Source organism: Molothrus ater, chromosome 2 (genome assembly GCF_012460135.2).
Source record: "Molothrus ater isolate BHLD 08-10-18 breed brown headed cowbird chromosome 2, BPBGC_Mater_1.1, whole genome shotgun sequence".
NCBI lineage: Eukaryota > Metazoa > Chordata > Aves > Passeriformes > Icteridae > Molothrus > Molothrus ater.
In genome coordinates this window covers 73,009,962-73,036,067 of record NC_050479.2, presented here as the reverse complement: position 1 = coordinate 73,036,067, position 26,106 = coordinate 73,009,962, and the positions used below count along the sequence as shown (strand labels likewise).

Genomic DNA, 26,106 nt, shown 5'->3' with positions numbered 1-26,106 from the left:
CCACTGACCATTGCCCTGCCAGTTCCTGAGAAGCAGCTGCCCCCTGGCCAACCTTGCCCCCCAACTTTATTGCTGAGCCTGACACCACATGGTCTGGGACATCCTTTTGGTCAGCTGGAGTCAATTGTCCTGGCTATTCTTTGCCTCACTGGTAGGTGGGGCAAGGAACAGAAAAGGCTTTGGCTCTGTGTAAGCCCTGCTCAGCAATAACAAAAACATCTCTGTGTTATCAACACTGTGTCCAGCATAAATCCAAAACACAGCCCCACACCAGATACTGTGAAGAAATTTAACTCTATCCCAGCCAAGATCAGCACAGCTACTCTTATAAACTGGCACTCTTGAGTTTTTGCCTTTTCCAGGTAAATGTTGCAGGTAGTTACCAAAAATCATTGTCAATAGGTAGAGAACAAATGTTGAAAGGTCATGGTGCAATACCTTGCTCTCAACTAGGGTCAAATATTGCTAGTGAGAGACTTTTTTTTAATATATTCTTAAGGTGTACAGTAGTTTCAAATATCAATTATCCCACTAAGTGTTTATCTCTCCTTAACATTTGAACTTCTCCATAGTATTTACCATAATTAGTCTTTGCTTCAGCAAAAGTACAAATTCTCACCATTACTCTCATTCCTTTAATTTTCTTTTCATTAGCTGTGCTTTCCTGTCTCCTGACAAGTCTGGCTGCTTTCCCTGGGACTCTATCCAACCAGGCTATGTTTTTCTTCATGTGCTTCCCCAAAAACTGACATAATAGAGCAGTGAGGCCTGCCAAACGGAGAAAGTACCTTAAGGATCTTTCAGATGTCACTTGCCCTGTTCACAGTAACATACCATTATGTACTCCCATTTACTCTGTGACTTCTAAACCACATGATTGTAAAATCTTTCATAGAATATTTACAGGCCAGTTTATATCTTACTTGAAGACATCCACAATGCAATGTCTGATGGAAGAAAACAGTACTAATGGTCTTAGAACAGAAAAACATCTGACAAAGTCTGTCACTCAGAAAACAGGTGGATCACAGAGACAATATGGCACAGGCAGGAGAGGACATGTTCCTTCTACACAGCAAAACATTTCTCTTTCCCAAAAACATATTGCACCATGAAGCACTCCACCCCAAAGAATTCCTGCCTTTCTCTGAAGTGAATCTAACTGTATCATCTTGCATGAACATAGTGTACAATACCTGTTTATCTTTTGTGGTATTGTTGAAGATAAAGCCCACAAGATCCACCCCATAAATAAAATCTGTATGTCACAAATTAGAGCAAGCAATTTTTCATTATGAATAACCTGTGTTTTTTTCCATTACTCCTTTCTGACAGAACTTACAGTTCTGTTTTTTTCAAAGAGAAAATGTGTTCAGTCAGTCTATTTTCACTGGCCTGAAGTCCCACTAATTCAGGGTAAAAGCAGTGTGAAGCAGAGATCCTGTATCACTCATTCAGTAGTAGGCAGTTCCCAAATGGAAGAAGCCAAGGTGTATTAAAACAGGTTCTAGTAAAACAGGTTCACACTAGAAAATGGATGGAAGTTGCTCTCCTGACTCCAAGGGTTTCCAAGCATAAAGGCTGATAAAAGTCAAAGATGTAACAACATTTCTTGAACATTGTTTAAAAAGGTGTACAAGTTGCAGTTTTTATTAAGTAGATCCAGTTTGTAAGATCAGAGGTCAAGATAAATATTTAAGATTATAGATAAATATATAGCTCAATATGACTTCCTAAAAAACTTCTGTTTCCATATGTATATGGGCATAGGAATTGTTTCATGAGCATGCTAATGCCACTGTCTTCTACCACTCTTCGGGAAGTGTAATACTTCTGAAAGCCAGACATATCTAGGCTATTTTAAACACAGTAGATTAATTACATTCAGTTAGGTCACCTTGTCTTTTAATGATCAATTTCACTTTCTCCTTTGATGCAGCACATAAGTAAAACTTGCCTTCTGAGCAGCAGCTGAGTATTAGAATTACAGTAAGAGCAAGCATAAAAGGCATAAATAAAGGGGAATAACAGATATATTTGGATTCTGAAGAGAATGATGAATATTACAAAGACATTCTACTACTCAAGCCTCGAATCTGAAACTGAGCAGCTCTGTTCCTCCTGATGATTAGGTAGGTGAGCAAGGTAAGATGTTTACAGATTCAGGTTATCTTGAAGGGAAATCCTTCCATGGAATTAGGTCCTCTGTTCCAATAACAGCTATTACAGATTGCCAAAGCCATAGTATTTATCAGACACCTGCAGATTTCTCTGTCATGGAGAAAAGGGAAAAGGAAAAAGAAAAGTAATTTTGAAGTATTACAGTTGATACTTTACCCTAGGGAGAGAACAGACAGTGATATCCATCAGTCTTTAACTCCCCTTGTTTACTGTACCACTAGACTTTATGTAATGCTGTTTTTCTTCCTGAAATGGGTCTGCCAGTGACATGAAATGATCAAAATGCAATATCCTAAATGTTTTCATCGTGTGTAATTATTTATTTTCATGCCATTTTGAAATCCTAGGCAGATTGCCGACTTGATGATCATGTTTTCCCCCACAAAATACTTAACAGACAAGAGACAAAAGCCTTAGAAGGATCAGAAATAGAAATGTTTGCATAACCTGCCACTTGAATCATGAGAAAGCAAATGCTATATCTTATTAGAAAAACACAAACAAGCTTTTCTTGTGCATAGCTTTTAATTAATTCTTTGCCATAAATCTTTATCAACTAATTAGAATAATAATTACAAACAGAAAACACAATTAGACAAAGAAACAAAGAAAATAAGGAAAAGCCAAGCTGACTGAATTAATTTTTATTATCTTTGAAAAACCTGGCAAAAAGTTAACATGTAATTTCAGATAATGTTATTAATTTAATTGAATTATTCTAGAATAGTGGTTATATTAATCCAATTTACAGCAAATTGCAAATAAATTTACAGTATAGGATTTTAGACTCTAAAGAATAGAAATCAGTAATAGCATCACAATCCCATCTTTTTTTTCTAATAAAGCTATAATGTGAATACATAAAAAATAATGTTCTGTAAATTTTCATACCAGAAAGATAACTCTGAAATCTGCCATCAGGGTAGATAAAATCACATGACTTGTGGAGCATAAAGATGGTCTCTTTAATACCGCAGCATGAAAAATGCTCTTTTATCTACTCTGCAAAAAGAAAGACACTCTAGAAGTGTGCTCCTTGTGGTCAGATTATTTTACCATCTGGGTTGAATTAATTTGACTTTGAAAAGTCAGGTGTGGATAGGCATAAAATGAAATCTTTGCGCTTTTTTCCTGAGATTTCAGGTATGTTCAGCACCTTCTGCATACTCCTTCAAAATTTCATTTGTAGTAACCAATTGCACTTTGGTCTTTTCTCAGTCATGCTTGAAAGCACCAGTAACTCCCAAACCCAGGACATGGCTAATGTTCACAGACAGAATGCAAAAGAACTTGTACAGGTTGGAGAGAAGAGAAAACTCTTCTAGGCATATTATTACATAGCTAAATCATCTGGGCAGAATTCGTGTCAATGACAGGTTGTAAGGCAGATGTCCCAATCTCAGCTGGTCTCTCTAAGTTACCTCTGTGAAGTCATACTGACATTTTGCCAACTTCATTTCTTCCCAGCCTTACCAAAATAACTATTGTAATGAAGAGCAACCTTAGCTTAACAGTATTCTGTATATGCTTTGGAACTCCTTTTGAAGCTGTACCTTTAAATAATATCACAGGAAGCCTGAAAAACACCATGCTGTTATGAGCCTCAAGAACTCCTGCAGCTTAGGGGGTTTTATCAGTCCTAGGAAGAGCTTCTATGGCTACATCAGCAAAACACAAAAAACAAGGTAAGTACAACCACATAATAGTTTCAGAAGACTATTTTGGGCAGGGATGAATACACTTTTTGTAAAGCCTTCTCTCTTTAAGTCCCTTCTTCGCACCTACACTTTCACAAAGACCATATCTCTTTTCCACATTCTCAAGTAATCTGCCTCAAGCCTAAATCCAGAAGCTGCTGAAACAACCTGTCTTACTTAATGGCATTCCTCAACTGCAAACTCCATGCAGAACCACATCTGAGATGGATGGTTTTAAAAAGCACCTGGAAAAAAAAATCAACAATCCCACACACGAAACTACACTTTCAAACCAATGTGTAGGCCCTTTCCTGGACTTATCAGCAACTCCAGGAAAACAACTTGATTAGAATTTCTAAACATGTGTCCAGGACTCTTAGACCTATGACCTGCTCGGAAGGACTGAAAACAACTAACCAGGGATGAACTGATCAACTTTGCCTGGAATGTAACTAAGCACTTCTTTGTAAATACATGGAAATATACTCTGAAGAATTTCCAGCATTTCTGCTTATATTCTAGTATTTACCATTATTTTAATTGAAGTCTGCTTGAAAACTTTGGATTTATTTTTCTCCTCATTCCAGCCACTGCTCTACCACTCCAATCTGGCGGTGTATGTTGTTCAGTTTAGAAGAACAGGTTTCACATTTTCCATTTAGAACTCCAGTGATTCCTGGAACATAGGCGAGTTACAGCGAAGAGCTTCCACACATTGTTTCAGCCTGACAAATGGGACTGGAAAAATGGAGAAAATAACACAGAAAGAAAATCCAGCAAAGCGTTTCCTTCACAGAAAACAGGCACTGGAAAATACTCAAATATCCTTTTTGATTAAGGATATGTAATAAATTTTCTCTGTATATTCTCTAAAATACTACAAACCTGAGGCACATTATAAGTATTCAAAAAAAAAAAGATCTTGTCTAAATGAAATAAGGTGCTAAAACAACTACCATAAGAAATGCAATCCTGGGCTTTAACTGCTCTTAATAATTCCCCACTGCATTCCAAGTGGTCAGCCTATATTGAAAGGATTATATCTTCATGTGAAGAAACCTTTTTCCCATTCTCAACTCACAGTGTCATTTTTGCTAAAGTCAATGTATTAGCCAATATGTTAATTGGAATGTTTACCCAACCATGGAATACACTAAAGCTCAAAATGTATTTCAGTGATGATAACAAAGAGATGATGTAACTACTTTATTACTGCTAATACAAATGTACAAATGCACTTGTTAAATGTACATTTTGACCATGTATAAAAAAACTAATCACACACCTGAAATAAGTTTATGTGTTTTAAAATTTTATTGTATCTATACTTAATAATCTTGTGCTATGGTTGAATCTAGTTCTCCTAAATCACGGTACCACTCAGTAATATTAACTTTTTGTATTAGACCTTTATTAGATTCTTGGGATCATAACTTATTAGCATGGAAATACAAGCAAATTGGTGCATACAAAGAGAAAATTAAAGAAAAGTGGCCTTATGTCTGACTGTGGCTGTAAGTGGGTGTTTAGAGCAAACACATAAAAAAAGACCATTATGGAATGGTGCTTCCCCCAGTAAACTCTTTTGCTGTGAGCACTGAGAGACTAACAGAATTACAATCTATCCTGTGTGCACCATTCATTCTAACAGTTCTAATTCATGGACCATGAAATTGACTGATCATATCTTAATACATTTATAATTCTGTATGAAGTCATTTTTAATGTTTAATTATAAATTGTTTTCAAATGTGATTTTTGCTTAAGATCTGTCATTTTATCATTTCTTCAGATGCCTTCTAGTTCTTATATAACTTAGAAGAAATGAACAACCATGCCTGCCCAAGTTCTTACAAAATACTCTATCCTATACTCCATTCTTCAGCAATAGCCATCCTAAGAGTTACAGCCCATGGAAGCTTTTTTCTACAGAAATCTCTGTGTATCATTCACAGTAATTCTTACCTTCAAATACAAAGGATAAAAATGAATACTCCTGTGATTTGGAGTAATTTTAGCTTGTGTATAATTATCAACTTCAATTTTATGCTCAGCATCATATGAATGTACTAAAAGATAGCTTTTACACCAATTGAAGTTATTAACCACACATTTCAATTATTATTCCAGAAAAAAATAATGAAAGATGAAGCAAACAGCTACACCAGCCAAAATAAACAAAAAAGACTTTCTGTTCCTGATATTTTCTTGCATTTTTAAAGGAAGTGAAATTTAAAATACATCTCTTCTTTTTTTTCTTTTTTTTTTTTAATTCCACAAAAGTTCTGAGCATGTGCTTCATAAATAACAGCAATGCTTTATACTCTGTCAAATGGCAGATGTGCACCCCAAAAAATGAACAATACAAAGATAATTTCTGGGAACATAAGACACATATACATAAGAGGCATATAATCTTGTTTCTCTGGGACCACAAACATATTGTTTCTTGGATATTTAATATTCTGCCTTGTGTAGATTGAAAAGTAAAACACTCACAGTCCTGAGGATGTGCTCCACTTGCTTAGCAGTCATTTTAAATTCAGATTCTCCATTTGTCATTGATTTCATTCCTTTTTATTATGCATGAATAACACAAAAACCTTAAGACACAGAGTACCTTCTAGTAAAATATTTTATCTTTCCTAGAATAACCAGAATTAATTTGATAGTAATTACAATGACAGGGATTGGAATGGATGTGCCACAGGGCGGTAATCCTGTTCTTTCTAAACGACATCACTTTCATCAGTAAAGCAACAGAATTCAGAACCAGTGGTATGTGGTATTTGTCATCCTAACAGCCATCCAACTCCTTTGTCTATACTTTCAGAGGAACATCACAAAGAAACCAAAATAAACAAGGTGATCAACTAACTAACTAGCTCAAGGTCCAGCAAGGAGTTAGTGGAGGAATATGGTATTAAACTGTCATTTCAATGATTTCAGTAGTCAAGCTCTGAGACCATCAGATAAAGCCTTAACCATAAAAATAATCCATCCTCTTCCCTCATCACTACCCGTTTTCAGTGCACTATGAAGAATTTTAACTAGTAAATCTTCTAAATGCCTTCTTAAGACATCAACAATTTTCTATGTGTTGATTATAAAAGACAAAAAAACTAATGTTTTTGTCTTATGGGGAAATCTAGTAAGGGACATCACACATGAGCAGCTCAGGGGGATGCTGAGAAATTTGTACAGATGCACGTGGTAAATATTTGCAACAATTTGCTGTGAAGGGAATATCATTGCATATTTACACCTTGAACTGCTGAAACCTTGTGTACAGGCATTGAAAAAATACCAATGATCCTTTCACTTTCATTTTGCATAGGTAATTCCAAAAGATCTTCTAATAAATTTGTTTAACAAGAGAATATAACTTGTTAGGAGTACTCTTTATCATACGACCAGATGGCATTTTTGCTGTGAAACCAAGTTTCTTAAAAATTTTATGAACAAAAGAGAAAGCTTGGTTTGCCTAGAGACAGAATTTCATCTCCAATGAGCCTAACAAAGGCTGATCTGCAGGAAGATTTGAACATCTTTTATACCTTTCCATACAAACAAATGCAATTGAAAGACCCCCAAACCAACCTCAGTGCCCACACAGAGACTTCCATCAGATCCCACAGGATACAGCAATCTCTCTACTTGATATTCATTTGTGTAATGCCAGCCAAATCTGTGCCTTGCTACAGACATACTGAGTTTCAGAGATGCAAAGCTGAGGTCAGAAAAAGACTTTTTGCTTGTTTAACAAGTCTTTATTTCCAGATATCCCTACTTATACTGTGTGGTCAAGGTGCATTGTAGTCTTTTCAATAATAAATCAAAATTGGGAATACACACTCAAACCTCACTACTGGCTGGACCTAGAGAGATGGAGCTTCAACAGCCTCAGCTCTGTCAGGCTACGAGACCCAGCAGCTGAGTAGAATGAACCAGGCTAACTCACCATTCCATGTCTGGAATGCTTGATTCAAGCACTAATAGTGTGGTAAAAATCACAGTAACATTTTAAATTAAACACTCTATCCCTCTGAATTTTGTCATATTTTTACTATAAATATATCTGAAGACAGATTCAGCAGATTTCCTCCCCTGTGTTTCAGACACAATAAGATTCTCTAGAGAAAAGGGGCAGTGTGATTTCAGCACCAATGCCACGGAAGTACTTGGGACCAAACTGTCCACTGTTACACTTGCAGACAGTTTGTTAGCTTTAACCAACAGGGTGGATGAGAAAAACCTATCTGGCATACCCTGCAATTAATTTAATTCACAGAAAATTAGATAAAAAATAGCTACTGAATATAAGCACCACTACTAAGTGGTTTTTGGGTAGTGGTACTACTAAGCCCAAGTAAGAACAGCCACTGACTGCATTGTTAAATGCAAGGCTCCAAGGCTCTTGGTATGAATTATAAGGGAACTAAATGGTTACTCAACAACAACCTATACAACCAGCTCACTAATCCATCTGGGTATGGTGCCAGAAACACTAGTAGTAACACTAGGAAAGGTGAACACACAGCTGGAATGAGAAAATGCAAGACCAACCCTTTCAGCAACAGCACAGGGTTAGATCAACACTAACTGGTCATAAAAAGTAATTTTAGGCAGTGATAATAGCAATGTAGTAAATGAACATAAGTAAGTCATAACTCTTAAATTTTATTTGAGTGACTGCTGCCAGATACTAGAGCTGTAAAAATTAACTATTTATTATCCTATAAACATCACAGAAGAAAATACCAGCTGTACTGTTAGAGCAGAAATTTTGCACATTGAGTAGATCTAGAAATCACAAATGTACATATAGCTAACAAAAAAATCAAATTATCTTGAAAAGTCAGATCTCTTTCACAGTATAAATTACTTCAATTTGTGATACTTCAAAAGGCAATTATAAGTACTATGAGCCAAGAGTTAACATTAAGTGCATTTCCCTCAGCTATCAGTGTCTCTGTTAGGCCAGCACAACATTTTTAAGTTACTTGTCTAATGTGTAAACCTTCAATTGTTAATGCTACACAATTAAAGAAACCATACTTCCAATACACCTGCACAACCCCTACCTACAAACTTTACTGAATTGTGTCATTTGGCCCTGCCTGCAGTAATGTAACAGGTATCCTTCCTTTTGCAAACACACATGGAACCTGTCACACAGCATCTAGGGAAAGACTTTGTTTCTGCTTAGCACTTAATCACACAGCCACAGTACAGGAAAAAATCTAATAGCAATTACATACCAAATAACCAAGATAGAGATTTGCAGAATTTGTCATCTAAATCACAACATAAAAAAATTTAAAACTGGGCAGTTTTAGTGCATTTAGTAATTAAATGTTGAAAGCAGAAATTATTGCTGAGAAAAGGCAAGATACAGACAATGAAAAGGAAGATGCAATTATGGATTTGAAGAAATAACAGATGGCTGGAAAGATTATAAAGAAAACATAGAACCAGAATAGAATCATAGAATCATTTAGGTTGGAAAGGACATCATTGACTTCAACATCAGACTAATCACCACCTTGTCAACAAGACCACAGCACTATGCCACATCCAGTCTCCGCTTCTAGGAATGGTGACTCCACCACTTCCTTGGGGGGCAGTTTGTTCTAATGTTTGACGACCCTTTCAATGCAGAAATGCTTCCTGATGTCCAACCTCAACCTCCCCAGTGCAACTTAAAGCTGTGTTCTTGTCATGGTTTGATGCTGGCACAATGCCACGACACTTCTCTTGTCCCTGTCACTTGCTGCCTGGCAGAAGAGGCTGGCCCCACCTGGCTGCACCCTCCTGTCAGGCAGCTGCAGAGAGTGATGAGGTCCCCCTGAGCCTCCTTTTCTCCAGGCTGAACACCCCCAGCTCCCTCAGCTGCTCCTCACAGCACTTGTGCTCCAGAGCCTTCCCCAGCTCCGCTGCCCTTCCCTGGACACGCTCCAGCCCCTCAATGTCTCTCTTGCACTGAGGGGCCCAGAACTGAGCACAGCATTGGAGCTGTGGCCTCAGCAGTGCTGGCTACAGGGGGACGGTCACTGCCCTGCTCCTGCTGGCCACACCTGGCTGATCCAGGCCAGGATGCCATCGGCCTTCTTGGCCACCTGGGCACACTCTGGATCGTGTTCAGCTGCTGCTGACCAGCACCCCAGGTCCTTTTCCACCAGGCAGCTTCCCAGACAGCTTTCCCCGAGCCTGAAGCGCTACATGTGGTCGTCGTGACCTATGTTTTCAAATTGCATTTGACTATGACTTGAGAACACAACAGCAGCGCTCGCCCCCAGGCCGTCAGTCTGTCCAGCAGCACCCTTCAATGGCAGCGCGCTGCTCCCCGCACGGCAGCCGAGGGAGAGGCAGGGCGCGGCCGGCGTTAGCCCATGCTGCCACCTCGTGGGGACCCGCCCGCGACACACCGGGCCTCCCGCTCCAACTGCACCGCCAAAAGCTAGGGGACATCGGTAGTGCCCTCTGCGCACAGGCACAAGGTGCGCCTTCCTTCCAGGATAATTACCTGGATAATCATTCCTTTTTTAGGAATGATTTACCGAACTGCCCGTTTTGTCTTCAGATTTTCAGAGTGGTCTGAGCGCAAAACTGAAGAGACGATGTGTATATTCACTTATTCTTTCAGATACAGGCTGACAGAGCTATAAAAACCCACAATATATACATGATACATAACCTGTATGCACGTCTTTATAATTCTTTGTAAAGACATGGAGAGCAGAATGTGAAGCTGTATTTTTTTTAATTTTTACACAATTAATAATAAGAAAACTATTACTTCGGAATGTGTTGCTATTGTTCACTTAACTAAAATATAAGCAAGAATAAGCTGTCTTCCCACCAAAGAGCTAATTAGGCTAATTAGGCTTCTTATAGCTAGTTACACTGTTTTTCAGATTATCGTGTTCTGCTGCTTTAACATTGCATTCAGACCTCTAATCAAGCCAACCTTCCTATCATTTCCCTTTCTCTGCTACATCCACAGCAGGTCTGCCATCACCAATCCTACATTTTACTCCTCAGCTGTTACTCATTATGATCTTAAGAAACTGTTTGTGAGTTAGGTTTTAAATGGGAATTATCACATCATAAGAAAGATGAAAACAAAATTTTGGGTGTGCAAGTCTGCCCTCACCTTGGAAGCAGAGGAAGCAATTTCCAAATCTAAATACATGTTGAGAAAACACCTGAGATTTTAGCTTCATTGCAAAAAGTGATGGGAGAATCAGAATGACTGGTATTCACAGAGCAGGAGAAGGGGGTTTAGTTCTTATGGGTAACATAGAGAGAGATGATTAATTTCTTCCCATCTGAGGGAAATCAGTTTGAGGATAACTTCTGGAAAGTTCCACCCCTCGCACAGCAGGGTTTACACAGATCAGGCTCATTCAAGTGTAGAGTAAAAAAACCCCATGCAAACTTGTTTGATTTGGGTGTTTTACCAAGAATGGGTGAGGCCCTACTCCATAAAATTGTGTAATTTTTGAACTTCATTGCTCCTCTCTTCATGCTTTCTTCCTCATTACTCCTGAAATTCTTCTCCTGTCCTTTCAGCACACAGGACTGTAGTCTCTCATTTTTTGACTCTTTTCAGCACAAATACTGTTTGCCTTGGCCCCACCAACTGCAGTACATCCTGTTATTACAAAAACCTTGAGTAAGGTTTGTGTTTCAGCATTCCCTGTGCCCACTATCAGTAGTATATCCTTCTTGATAAGTTTTGGTAGCCTTGATAAGCTTTTAGTAACCTTTCCCTGAGCATGTCAAGCCCAAAACCTTAACAGGGCAATTCTAACAAGAAACTTATCTTGTTAACACCTGGACATCAGCAGAGGAAAATCAATGTATCTATAATTTTAAAATTTAACTGTATTGCACAAGAGGTGATTAAACAGATAGCTGCAGAGTATCAGGCTACGTTTGTCACAGCCAAAACATGAGTGGCAAAACACTGCAAAAATTCTCTTGCTTCTTCTGCAAGAGAATGCATGTAGCATAAAGAAACCCCAAAGCCTGGACGTAAGGGCTTCTAATCCAGTGCTCTGGTTTTGCCTGGGGTAGTGACAGTGGTATGGAGCTGTGTTTTGGATTTTTCAGAGCACTGATAATAAAGAGATGTTTTTATTGTTGTTGAGCAGGGTTTACACAGAGCCAGGGCCTTTTCTACTTTTATATTGTCAGGTTTTGAACTGGTGAGGAAGCTGTAGGTGCATCAGAGGCTGGGAGGGGACACAGCCAGGACAGGTGACCCCGACTGACCAAAGGGACATTCCAGACCATCTGACATCATGCTGTGTGTAGAAAGAGGGGAAAGAAAGGAACGTGGGACGTTTGCAGTGATGGCTTTTGTCATCTCAAGTTAACATTGTACGTGATGGGTCCCTGCTCTCCCGAGGATGGCTGAACACCTGCCTGCCCATTGGAAGCTGTGAATTAATCCCTCGGAGTTTTTTGCTTTGCCTATGCGCGTAGCTTTTTCTTTCTCTATTAAACTACCTTAACCTCAACCCACGGGTTTTCTACCTTCCACTCTCCCGATTCTGTCCCTACTCTCGCTGCTGAAATAGCGAGCGAACAGCAGGCGGTGTCCTATCCTGGCCCGCAGGTGCCACGCTCCCCCCGGAGCAGGGCCTCCGCCATGGGGCACGATGGCGGATCCACGCTCCCCCCAGAGCAGGCCCTCCGCCATGAGGCACGATGGCGGATCCACGCTCCCCCCAGAGCAGGGCCTCCGCCATGAGGCACGATGGCGGATCCACGCTCCCCCCAGAGCAGGGCCCTCCGCCATGGGGCACGATGGCGGAGCCACCCGGCCGCGGACGGCCGCCCCGCCCCTCGCGCCCGCCCGCGATTGGCTGCGGCCGCCTCGAGAGGCGCCCCGGGCCGGTCGCCATCTTAGCGCGCGAGGGGCTCGGCGCGGCAGCGCGGGGAGTGGGCGCGGTGCGCGAGCGGCGGCCGCGCGTCCCTGAGCCCGCCCGCAGCGCCGCGGGAGAGAGCGAGCGAGCGAGCGAGCGAGCGCTCCTCTGGGGCAGGGACCGAAAACAACAGCCTGAGAAACCGCGGAAGGTGCGAGGCGGCAGCAGTCCCCAGGGATGGGAGATTGTGGGCTGGATTGCAGGCGGGGAGTGAGTATGGGGATAATTGCAGTAGGGAGAAACCATCCTTTGAGGGTACGCGCTCAGGAGGGAGGTGGGAGAGCAGCAGTGGTGGGAGCTGAGAGCTTCCTGCGGTGCCCAGCAGTGGTGGGAGCTTGGGAGCTTCTTATGGTATCCAACAGTAGTGGGAGCTTGGGAGCTTCTTGCGGTGCTCAGCTGTGGTTGGTGGGTCGGGGTGGAGCAGCTGAGCAGTGCAGGGCAGGCTGCTTTTCAAGGAAGAAATAGGTGTGTAAGAATCCAGTACAACATAGGTGTATATGATATGATTTCTGTGTCTATCACTTCCATTTTGCTCCATGCAAAATGATGCAATCCTCTAGTATTGGCTCAAGTGATGAACTGGGCTGCGTTGAAAGGTTGAAAGTAATTTGGCTCCTTTTTTTTTTCTTTTTTTTTTTCCTTTTTTTTTTTTTAATATTAGGCACCATGAGTGGAATGGGAGAGTTCTCTTTGTTGGGTGATAGTAATAGAGAGCTTCCCAGAAGTCGAATGAAAGGTGTGAGGTATGTCGATTTCGAGATGGTGGCTATTATTATTATTATTATCAAGCTCTGACAGCGCAATTACCAGGAAATAGAATTGAGAAAATGTAGGAAGTAATGTTTGTGTTCTGCAGTGTTGTGAGACCGTTGTGTATGTGAGTAAAATAGTCAGTTTATGTAAAGTTCCAGTATTTGGAGTAGGTTCATGGAAAGAGCCTTTTTTTAATGCAATTTGTTATGCTGTTAGATAGTGAATCATACTGATCTGTATGTATTTTGTACAAATTAGCTCTGTTGATTTATTCAGTATGTTTCAAACAACTATAATGAATGTGATTAAAACTGATTACATAACAATTTATTTGTGCCGGTTCTAGTTACCTGAAATACTGCATGCCTAGCAGATGTAGTATCACCTTTATGTATGATGATATACTTCCCCAGTTAAGAGAGGGTGACAGATTTTTTTGTGGTGTGTTTTGTTAACTGCAGCTTCTTTGTGAAGTCATTTGGTAAAAGCTTAGCTCTGGAACAGCTGGAAGTCAGAATTAGTTTCTTACTAATATTCTTGATGTTCCTAAATCTTTACTTTTACCTCTGAAGGCAGTGTGCTAAGCTACTAGAAGAGCATTTTACAGAGCCATATCAGAGAAATGGTGATTTGTGTCATATGTCTAAAGCTCTCAGTGCAGAAGGTAAGTCTTTGGGATCCTTTTATTTCCAGCAGTTTTATAGTATGCACTACTCACTATTAATTTTCATTTTATATGATCTGTTAAGGACAGTAGATGAGCTGCTGGATTTGATTAACACATTGTTTATTTTGCTACTTACCAGTAGTTAGCAAGAACAATTAATTCCTTTTGATTCCTCTCCGGCTTCTTTTCTTGATGAAGTGATTGTCAAGTTTGCTCTAAAAGAAACCTCATTTTTCTGGGTTTTTCTGCATGAGTAACTTTTTTCCAATAGTTGAAAAATTGTATGGGATGCGTAGTATTTATGGGTGTTAATTAAGCCAATTTCTTTCCTGTACTTAACTGTGCTTTTTGAAGGTCCAGGATTTTTTGCCTTTTTTCCTTTTGTATGGTTATCCTGTACTGAATGTAGTAACAATATATATATAGCTAAACATAACAGATAATGCCCTAATCAGTACATGCAAGTCAGTCCTTGTAATTCTCAGCTAAGTTTTATATCTATCCATCTGGATTTCTATTACTAGCTCTTAAATTCCCTTATTTAAAAAAGTCAGGTTCTAATTCCTGTTGACTTGCTGAATACTATTTAGAAGACTACATTGGTGATGGTGTATTCCTTTTGTTTTATGGATTAGGATGCCCTTCAGGGGTGGGTTTTTCTGTGCTTGCTTTTACAGTGTTGCATGGTGATGGGAAGGATGAAGACACTGATTTGTTTTGTTTCTCTTCTGCAGAAGTAAGTTGATCTAAAGCTTTCAGTTCAGTAGTCACTGGGGTGGTGTGAAGTAGCAATTTTATAGGAGCTTGTGAGTTTTCATGAGAGCGATTAAAGCAGGCTCAGATCCCCTCTGTGTTCAGGGTCTGTGCTTTATGACCACCTACATCCCCAGCAGGTGCTTGCTTGCATTTCTCATTACACAGTGTTGCTGTGTAGTGCACATTAGCTGTTCAGAGCTTGGGTTTAGGAGGGTGTGCTTTTACAATTCTCATTAGTGCCCCTTGTTGCCAGATCTGTTCCACCCTCTTGTGTGCACACAGTGTGCAAGAAAGCTACTCATTAATATGTACATTTTCTGTACATAAAGATTTAAAAGATACTAAAAAAAAAAAACAACTTCACTTTGCCCGGTAGTGCGTCAGTGTTGAGGTTTTCTGCTTCTGCATCTTAAAAAACAAATTGCCTTAAAAAACAATGACTCTTCTGTGTTGTGGCATGTTAATGCCATTGTTTCATTGAAATTTACATTTTGGACAAACATGAAATGCCTTTTTTTCCTCTTATGAAATTCAAGTTTAGCATTTATTGCAAAATACAAGTGAGTCAGATCTTTGGCATTTAAGCCCTGAAATTAAGTCTTATTGAAAAAGGACATTGTAGAATCTGTTTCAGGAATCAAGTATGTTATGAGTTTTGCATAATATAATGGGGAAAATACTGAGTGCAAACATGAAGTCAGGATTCCTTTTACTAGAAACACTTTTATTTATTACAAAGGTGCACTGATGGCTACAGATGTTCCACTTTGGAGCTCTTTCCTTAGACCTCCCCTTGTACAATTCAGCAGCACTTACTTTGACGCTCTGTCTAATTGAAATGGTGGGCAGGGGTGGATACTGAAGGTGAAAACAGGTTTATAGAATACCTTTCCCTGGGATTTGGCTGTAAGCCTGTGGTTTAACTTGTTTTCCTTTTCCCCTCTAAATTTAGAACAGAACGGACTTTAAATTTGGGCTGTGTGGCAGCAGCTCGGAAAGACAAGCAAGGTAAACCTTTAATAAATCTTTTCATGTCTTTAAATGCCAGCCTGGGGGAAGACTTGACCAAGTAAGTGATTCCAGACATTTTCCTTGGGCTGATTTTTCTATGTGTCCTTTAAACTTCACTAATGTGTTGTTGGTATGAGTGTCTGATACTGTGGGAACACATTGACTACAAGTATCATTTCATTGAGAGGCAGCAAAAACCAAATTGGTTTGGCTTGAAAATGTGTGAAACTGAAAGTTTAAACACTGTGGTAGATGGCTGATAAGGGTTCAGAGGGAGAGAGATCTGCTGAACTGCCAGGCTGTGGTGGGAAGGACTCACCTGCTGATCCTATTGCTCCTTCTGTTTCGATAACCAGTCACAGCTATATGAAGACTATGCCAGCAATATTCTGTGGTCTTGTCAAATCTAAAGTACATTCACTTGTTTATTTGCCCAGTCAGTGTGAACCTGAAGGAAGTCTTGAAGTGGTTATCTTCCCTTTGCAGTGTTACTGCTGTGGAGATTGACGTTCATGCAAACAAGGATAGTCCCACAAAATTCTTTCAGGTCTGCTGCATAAGGGACCTGTTCTGAAAGGAAGATGTAGGAAATTTATCTTCTGAGTTTGGTGCATGTAACATGCACTGCTAACCTTGCCCAAAGTGAAAGATTTCATGTCTGGCTGTCAGTCTCTGCAGCAGTGTTCTCCCAACGCTCTCACCGTTGGCCAGACGCAACAAACTGAGCCCCAGAAGAACAACACAAGGCTTCCTCCCTGGAATAAGGCTGGTTTATGCACACTGCTTTTGTGGGAGTCTTGTTAGCTGTTGCAGCAGAGCAGCTGGAGGTCATCATATGATAACACTTAAGAGCCTTCCTAACAGGTTGCCAGTAAATGGTTTTGGTGTCATTGGTCATGTGTTCTAAAGATTTTAACAGTAACAAATGAAAAATGAATCCTGGAATATTCATAGTCATGCATTTACTCTCACTGAGGATAAGAAACACTACCAGCTGCTAAGGTTTCGTTCAGCCTTGCCAAAATTGTCAAGGCTACTTTTAAGGGGGTTATAGTAAAAAGGAGATATTTTTTAATGGGGTATCTGCTATATGTGTGAATTTATTTGTTACATAAATAGGTCTGTATATGTATTTAATGATAGATTTTGAAATACTCTTGTGATGTATTTGCAGGAAGTTTGGTACTTTATTTAAAATGCACAGGTCTTTTCTTTACAATTTTTTTGTTTGCAGGCCCTTCAGTCACAGTATCAAAGAGAAAAATGTTCAGTACCCATTTTCTTCCAATGGTGGGCTGAGTGATGGATCAGCTCTAGCTCCATCATCTGACATGGTGCGTTAACATGGAATTTCCTTATATTCTCACTTGGTTTGGTATATGCATAGTTAATAGTGCACTTTGTAAAACAAAACTCTGCAGCCTTAACAGTTTCTTGCTACTGTTCTGTCTTACCATAGGGACGTGCAGCTACACTGTTCATAAGATAACTTGACAAAATGAGTGCAGCTCAGACTCCTCAGTGAGATCATAGCTGAAGACACTTAAGTCTGTCCAGCTGCTGTGAAATTACGTATTTTGAATTTAGCTTTTCTTAAAAGATACCCCAGGCTTCACAACATTTGAGTTGGGGACTTCTTTATTTGTTTCTAAATTTGGGGCATCTGCAAGGCTTATGTTCACATCCTTAAAACAGTAATTTAGGACAACAAGGTTGGTGGACAAATGGACCTCTTTACGTTCTGTTAAATTTCCTAACCTCATCTTTCTAAATAGGTTTGTGAGGTTTTAGACCAGAAAACATAGGTTGTGGATATTTTAAAGTGACCATAAAGGAACTGTATATCCAGTGCCAGTCATGTTTTCTTCTGTGGGGATTGTCCTGTACACTGACCTTACAAATGTCTGATGTGATTTCTTAGGTAGTTTTGTTACAGTGCCTGTTATAGTTTGAAAATGGTTTCCTTGTATTGGCAAACTACTGGAAACTAGCTACGTTTTTTGAGGGGTTTTCCCCAAGTGATATTCCTAATTATTTTTTGTTCTAGGCTGCAGTATTCCCATTCTTCAATCTTCCATGTTTTCTTTTCTCTGTATTAGTAACTTTCTTTTGCCTTTTTTTTCATTTACTGTTTTAATTTGGTTTTTGTATGTGAGTATGCAACTAAATTGTTTGAAGAAATAAATTTAGCTGTGTTTCAGAAATACTGCAGTGGAAATGTTCTCAGTGAAATTCAGGTGAGCCAAGTGTTTTGTGCCTGATGGCCATTATGGAGCTGCTCAGAGTCTTCACATAGCTCATCAGTCATCCACATCAAATGCCTCTGTCAAAATGGCAAATGGTTGTAGACCCTCTTGCCTTTTAGTTGTGCAAGCAACTTTTATGTTCATTGGCAAACTTTTCCTTTAGGAGAACAACACTGGGCAAGATATTGATGAAGCTTTGGGCATAGCTGTTAGTAATCTTGGCCACTTCCGTGATGCAAGCAAGGTGGGTGAAATTTAGTTAAATAACTCACTAAATAATCAGTCCTCTCCTAGACTGGAGGTTTTTGTTGTGGGTAGTCACACATTAATGCACTATTTAAATTTGTTTTTCCTGTCTTTGTTTTGTCTTTCAACTGTTCATGTTCTTTCCGTGAGTACACACTTAAAGCCCAGGCTACAGTCTGAGAAGTAGTCTGCAAAGGAGTACACAAGCCTGTGCATAATTTAAAGTTAATAGGTCAATACATACATTTAGCAGAACCATATGCAAGCCAGTCTTTAAGTACTAAGTTTGTGTTTCCTTGGATCAGGGAAAAATTCAGCTTTTGTTTTTACTCTAGCAGCTAGTCTAACTTTTAAATTCTAGTGTGCCTCTTTCTGCATTTAAAGGTGGAAAAGATGTTATGAAGGCAGCAGAAGTAAAAAATGCAACAAAATGTGCAGAAAAATGTAAATCAAGTAATTTATATGCACAGTATAAAACACAGGAAGAATCCTAAAATGCCAGCTAATGCTGTTAATAGGTTTTATTAATTACCTTTTTAACTTTATCAATGATAATTAATTTAAACAAACTTTAGCTCTTCTTAAATGTGCTGTAGAAAAGCTTGCAGTTCTGTCTTTGCCATCTATTTGTATTTTACTTGTAAGACACACAGTATAGAAGTATTTAATGTTTCAAAACTTAGTTCTGGTAAATGTGGTGGAAAGTGTCAGTGAGGCCTGTTCTCCGTTACTTTCTAGTGGCCAATCTTTATGTTAAGCAAAGCTATGTTGAATTCCTAATTCATTTACTAATAGCATATTGTAAAAACTTCCCCTTTCAGCAGCTATACAATAATAACCCAGGGGTATTATATTATAATAGCAATCTGTTGTGGTTTGCAACAGATTTTTAACAAAGACTGAGAAATTTCCAAAGCAGTATTGCACTATTGAGGTTGCTTTTCCCATGGTCTCTTCACTAAATGTAACTGTAGTGACAAAACTGATGTTTAGCCAGAGGAAGATTTTTTTAAATGTTCCCTTTATGCTCACAATGAGTTTTTAAAATCAGTAGAAATCTCAGCATGCTGTTATCTGTGTATGGTGCAGGTTTGAAGGTCAGGTAAGGAAAGTGAGACATTGGGCCCAAGATCTGTGTGTTTCTTCATAGACCTAAAAGCTTCAGTGGGGGATTCAAACAGTGCCAGCTGACTCCAGGTTAGAGAAAACAGAGGGTTGCAATGAGCTATAAGTGGTTTAATGTAACTCTATCTGCTGGGGTATCCATCACTGTCTTACTGTTCATTGCTTCTGTTCTGAATTTTAAAAGTAGTAGTAATAGTATTGTGAGAGTAATAAAATAATAATGAAATAATGCATGTTTATTTGTACTGAACAAAATAGGTGCTGGAATACTTGGAGTTGAAAGTAAAGCATAAAAAAGACAAAGTTACCGAAGCTGCAGATAGAACACTTGATGAACTTATTACACTTCTGTCAAGGTAGTAATCTAGTTTTGTAGTATGGCACGGGTGAGTTACTTTTCCAACAAACCTTGTCCTAATTCAGGTGAAAGAGTAAAATTTTGTTTCGAACTTTCTTGTAGCAGTATTTCGTAGTACCTGTCTTTTATTTTTACCCTTTCATTGTAGCATCTTGGAGCTGGTTTAGCTTATGCTGCCTCTGCTCTTAAAAGGATAAGAAAAACTACTCATAATGTTAATTTTCTGAAAAAGCTCAGTTTTGAGGTTTTGCAATACTCTTATTAGTGGATGATAAATTTTAACAGCAGGGATAGCAGGGTTTTTTTAATTTACTTCCTGCACGCTTTCAAGCTGATAAAAGCACAGGGACACTTCATTTCTCGATTTTCACAAATATTTGTCTTCAGACTGGGGGCAGAGAGGTGTTAAAGCTCAGGTTTCCAGAAGAGCCCCTGAGGGGGATGGTCTTTAATTCTGCCTTAGTAGAATTAATTGTAAGATTCAACTGTTTATTTTTCAGTTGGATGTGTTTGGAAATATCAGGAGGCTGAAATGGAAGAGTGCTCCAAATAGTTAATTAATAAATATCTTCTCAGTGTGACCTCCTTAACTTTCATGGTTCCTCCAATTACAGAGTGCATTTCCCATGCCTGTACTTCTCACTGTTTGGGGGAGATGATCCTTGTGTGTGAGATGTATCCACTTTGTATTGTGTGGCTGGCAGAGCTGTGTGTAACAGTTCAGATTTGAGTCTGTGCAGCTGAGTGCGTTTTAAATTCTATGAAAAGTAATGTCTTTAACACAGGAAAAGGAAATCATTCGCAGAATTAAAGGAGAACATCAACAACTACGTTTCTAGTATTGCAAAAACAAAGGAAATCATTGAAGAGAAGAAGAAGCACTTGATTGGTGCCATTAAGACGGCAAAGGAATTAAAATTTTCACATGCCCTGAGAAACTGTTGTGATCTCGCTCAGGTAGTAACATTCTTGCACTGTGAAATAATTTATTTTTAAGGAATATATTAAAATTTGGATTAGAAGTTTGTGGTCCCAGTTTGCCGATTTCAGTGCTGACGTTTTGGGGCTGTTATATTCTTAACCTGCTTCTTCACAGACACAGAATTTTTATTTGGTCTTAGTCACAAGTTACAGTCGGGTGACTGATAGGAAGCAAAAAAAGGTGGTTCTTACCTTGAAGAGTTTGGCATCTGAAACAGGAAGTGGAGGGGGAGGATAGGAAAACTGGCACAGTGCTGATCAGTGAAAAGGTGATGTTTGGATCAGTTCAGTTTCTTAAGCCTTTTTTTATTCCAGAGCTCTTCATCCTTCTCACTGAACTACTCCAGTATTCATAGCCACGCTCACTTGATCCTCTTGGTCCCAGGCCTTTACTTTTGTTCTTTCTCCCCATCATATCTGCTGTTCATAGAAATCCATGCTACCTGCCTTGCTGTATCAGAGCAGAGGTCCATCTTCTGAAGTCTCAGGCAACAGAGAGGAGAGATGCTTGGAGGAAGCATCCAAGAAACTGGGGAAGTTGAAGGTTGAGGGTTTTAGTATCAATAGGATGCATCAGGGTCATTACACTGAATAAACATTACCTTATTTTGTCATAAGATTGTGGAGCATCTTCTTTAATGCCATTGTAAAGCTTGTGGCAATGTGTGTGGGTGTGTACATATGTGCATTGTATGTACATAGGCATAGGTTGTGGCAGTGAGTTCCACCTTTTACTGTTTAAAGTGAGGTTTATGTAAAAAAGCTTCCTCTGTGATTTCAAAATGTGCCACTCTCTTTCATTTGGAGCCTTTGTAGTCCTTGTGTTGAGAAAAGGAATGAATAATTGGTCTTGTCATTCTTTGAAGAAATGTGCTTTTCAGAATCGCCTACCCTGCATCTATTTGTCACTTTCCTGCTGAAGAAACTGGGTCTTCTGACTCAGAAAAGACATCTAGTTGTTCCTTTTTTTCTAGCATTTACTTCTGTCTCACCACTGTGAGTTTTTTGGGAACTGGCAGCCACCACTCTCCTCTCATAGGCCTGCCTTTTTACTTAGAGATTACTTTCTCATTAGATATTGAAATAAAAGGAGTATCTGACTTTTGCTTCTGTTAGCATGCTTAGATTACAAAATCCCAACCATTAAGTGTTAATAAGGCAAGAGGCATATTTGAGAATTGGCTGTTGGCTAAACTCTTGGGGTTTTTACCATAAAATTTAAGGTGTCATGCTATAGATAATAGATGGTTGTATAACTTCCTGTTTAATGGAAGCTAAGATTGTACTTCTTCATTTCAGATTATTTATGACTTGAAATTGCCAGTGGAGGCTGAGCTCTCAAGAGTGAAGAATTTAAAGGACAAAATACTTTCAAGGTAAATGACTGGAGTGGGAGATAACCTGTGCCTCTTTTTATCTCCCTGTGTATCTTAATTACAAAAACTGTTCATGGGACAATTAAACAGCAGAAGTTGAGCTTCTTCACTTGCAGTTGACTGAAAAACTACTTCAGGCATAAGTATGAACTCTTCACTAAAAGTAGGCAATAGCCTTTATGTGAGGCATGGGGGAGAAAACACATACAATTTGCTGAAATATAGGCAAATACATGTGCACTTTAAAAACCCTTGACAGACTTCTGCCACTTCTTACAAATAGAAATAAATTGGGAGAATAAGGGCTTAATTACTTTTTTAGTGAGTCAGTTTCTGACCTTCAGGAAACATTAAATGCTTTTTGGACTGCTGGTGTCTAAAGAAAGTTGTGGAAAATCCCAGTTGCCGTGCTGTCCTCACTGAAGCCACTGATGATTTCTGTAGCAGAAGTGAGTAAGAAAGTTGGTCACAGCTGAGGTACACCTGACCCTGTGCAACTTGGTCATTAGGCTGGCCAAGAGTGCTGCAGTTCCTGGTGCCTAAAGGCCACACTGGAAAATGATGGAGGGACAGGACAAAGATGGTGCTCCTTTGGAACATCTTGGGGTGGGCTCCTGTTGTATTTCAGGATGTGGAACCTCTCAGGGAATAGAGTGGGGGGTGTGATTCTGACTGGCGCAGAGAAATGAAGCTGAGCAAGTTGATTATTTACATGCTAAATGCAAACAATTTTTGTAGGATCACAGAATCATTTAGGTTGGAAAAGGCTATTAGGATCACTGAATCCAACCATTAACCTAACACTACCAGTTCTACCTTTGCCATGTGTTTAAGTGTAGTGTCTACATGTCTTAAATCACAGCCATAGAATGGTTTGGTTTGAGTGGGACCTTCAAAGGTTGTATAGCCCAAGTGTCCTCCAGTGAGCAAAGGCATCCTCAGCTAGATCAGGTTCCTCAGAGCCCCATCCAGTCTGACCTTAAACCTTTCCAGGGACGGGGCATTTACCACCTCTCCAAGCCACTTGTTCTGCTGTTTCACCACTCTTACTGTAAGAAATTCCTTTTATCTACTCTGAATCAACATTCCCTTAGGTCAAGGGGTAATGGTTTTAAACTATTGCAGGAGGCTCTAGAAAATTTGTGTGTGCCTGTCTTTCTGGAGGGTGCTGTAAGATCTCCCTGGTGCCTTGCCTACTCCAGGCAGTGCAGCCCCAGCTCTGTTAGCCCCATGCCTCCAGGGATGGTGACCCTGGGTGTGTTGTTCCAACATGAGACAAAAATTAGGACCCCTCTTGTCTTGTTAGTTGCATTCTTGAGTTAGAATATGGATAAAGCAATCTATAAAATCCTCTTTTAGAAAACTTAGGCCCTACCTACCGAGTCACTGTTTTGAAGATACTGTCAGTGATGAATGGCAATTTCAGAGATACCTGTTTAAATGCATGGTAAACTCTCCCAATTTAAAAGAAAGCTGAAGCATAACAAAATCCAATTTTTTTTTCATTGGGAAGCTTTTTGAGAACTTCAGCTGAACAGAGGACAAAGGAGGCCTGATAACTCTAAAGGCATTATGTACCTTGTGCCACTCCAAAATTACACCAAAAGTGAAAAAAACCACAAGTAGGAGGTGCATAGAAGTTGTGACACATGCTGTAGACATAAAATGTGTAGAAAAAAGAGTGATACTTTCCTGAAGGAGCAGTGGGAGAGAAGCCCAGACAACTGTTCAATACTACTTACATGTTGGTTTTCGTTAATTAAAACTGGATAGAAAAGCTAAGACATTTATTTAAGTTACATTCACAGTTCCGTTAGTTTAAATGTAAAAGTGCTTAAAAGATTTTGCTGGTTTTCATTGGTAAAGAAAATAGTTAATAATGTAGCAATGAACAGTAGCATATATTTTGGACTTGAGTTACAGTTTTGTTCTTTACAAAGGAAAGAAAATTCTTTGTGCAGAATAATATATTGAACTAAACTGAGTGTAGATGAGAAAACTGGGTGAATGCTGCAGCACTCCGTGCATGAGAGAGAAAGCATAAGACAAGAGGTTTTAAATATGAACATGAAGATAAATGAGCAGCCATATCTGGTTTTTGTAGGAACAAATAAACTGGAGTAGGTAATTAATCTTACTTTGCCCCTCCATGAATATTGTGCTGAAAAACACCATAGGTCTCAAACTGTCAAAGTGATTTAGGTATTCTTGTAACTCTCTATAATATTTGTTCTCTTCTCTTGAGATTGTTCCTGAACGCTTTTGAGATTACATCTTCATTAGAAAATTTGGAAGACATTAAACAGGGAATGACAAGGAAGTAAGTATTTTTTAATGAAAGAGAATAGATGTAGTAATTTACCTGCTCTAGTAGTTACGTACTTATTGGAGACCAAATCATAAAAACTGTAGGTGCTTATAGAATTCAAAGAGTTTATTGAAGCAAAGCAAATTTTTATATGCTGGTATTTCAATCACCATTCCAGTCAGTCCAGTTTGTGTTTCAGTTCTGACATTTTGGTTTTGCTTGTGTTTTGCCCTAGTATATTTTGCTGAATCACCTAAGTTATCCAGATTTCATTTATGCTGTTTACTTTTCAACTTTGATTGGCACTTAATGATTCGACCATGGAACCAGTTAGGCTGGAAAAGGTCATTGAGTCCAACTGTAAACCTAACACTGCCAAGGCAACCACAAAACTGTCTCCCTGGGTGCTGTGCCTGCTGTGTTTGTACTGCATGTAATAGAGATGTTAATCATTTCAGCACATGAGAATGCATGTAAATGAATCTAATGAACAGCAAGTACTGAAATTGGTAGTATTTCCAGTTCACAGTCTAAATACAGATTGTGTCAAATGCCAAAAGAAATTTAAGATTAACAAAGAAAACCCTTTTATTTTTAAAATTGCAATTGCTTTTAATTTATTTGGGGACTTTGTTTGTTTTTTGTTGTTGTTTGTTTGGTCTTTGACTAATACTTGAAAAAATAGGATGGAGTTGCTGTTAGGGCTGTTGTAGTTAACAATTAATATGCTAAAAAAGATTTATTGCATACTGTAATACTTGAAAATCCTCCACATGAGAGTGAGTAGTATCTGTTAGTACAAAAGCATCTGATATGCCTTTTGTTTTCAACTTTGAGCTATCTTATCATATTATGAACATTGTTTTCAAATAGTTAGTATTTGTACTTGTGGTCTCTGATCATCTAGGTGGGGGTAGCTCTTGCAGTAAGCTGTGCCCAAGTATATGTACTGTGTCTGTGACAATTCTTCCTAGGATTCAGAGTTATAGTACTGGTTATTTGTTGTCTTGGTACTAAAAAGTGCAATTCAGTTTATTTCTAGCAGGTCTTATGAGGCATTTTTTGACATAGTGATGCATTCTTAATCAAAGCTCTGCTTTGACTTGTGCTTTTCTAGAAACAGACTGAATTATGTTAATTTGTTTCCAAATAAAATTTTTCCCAAATACAGTGAAGATAATGGGCAAGACACTCTTATCCTTGGTGAGCAGGAAGAAACACCTGATGTCATAATAGAAGAAATTCTTGAAGATGACATGGAAGGCAAGTGTCTTAGTACCTCATGCTTTCAGTGTTCCATTGCTGAGTGTGATCCAGTTTTTGAGTCTTGTATTATGCTGTGTTTGGCTCATGCAAGTTCTTTAATGGTGTCTGTTTCAATTCTTTTGAGGGTTTTTTTGTTCTCCTGTTTAGCTTACTGAAAACTCTATCACAAGCTCTCCAAAGAGGGTCAAAAGCACTATCT

General features: G+C 39.1%; 1 protein-coding gene across 1 annotated transcript in view; it reads left to right on the top strand.

The window, feature by feature from the left end:
* The first annotated feature begins 13,480 nt into the window (after positions 1-13,480).
* Positions 13,481-26,106, top strand: part of RNF17 (ring finger protein 17) — a 40,061-nt gene continuing 27,435 nt past the window's right edge. The window contains exons 1-11 of the mRNA XM_054513999.1: positions 13,481-13,557; positions 14,140-14,231; positions 14,912-14,970; positions 15,943-15,998; positions 17,236-17,335; positions 18,411-18,491; positions 19,877-19,974; positions 20,762-20,933; positions 22,257-22,333; positions 24,579-24,653; positions 25,813-25,904. Of these exons, the coding sequence (XP_054369974.1) occupies positions 13,481-13,557; positions 14,140-14,231; positions 14,912-14,970; positions 15,943-15,998; positions 17,236-17,335; positions 18,411-18,491; positions 19,877-19,974; positions 20,762-20,933; positions 22,257-22,333; positions 24,579-24,653; positions 25,813-25,904 (979 nt within the window). The remainder of the gene's footprint in view (positions 13,558-14,139; positions 14,232-14,911; positions 14,971-15,942; positions 15,999-17,235; positions 17,336-18,410; positions 18,492-19,876; positions 19,975-20,761; positions 20,934-22,256; positions 22,334-24,578; positions 24,654-25,812; positions 25,905-26,106) is intronic.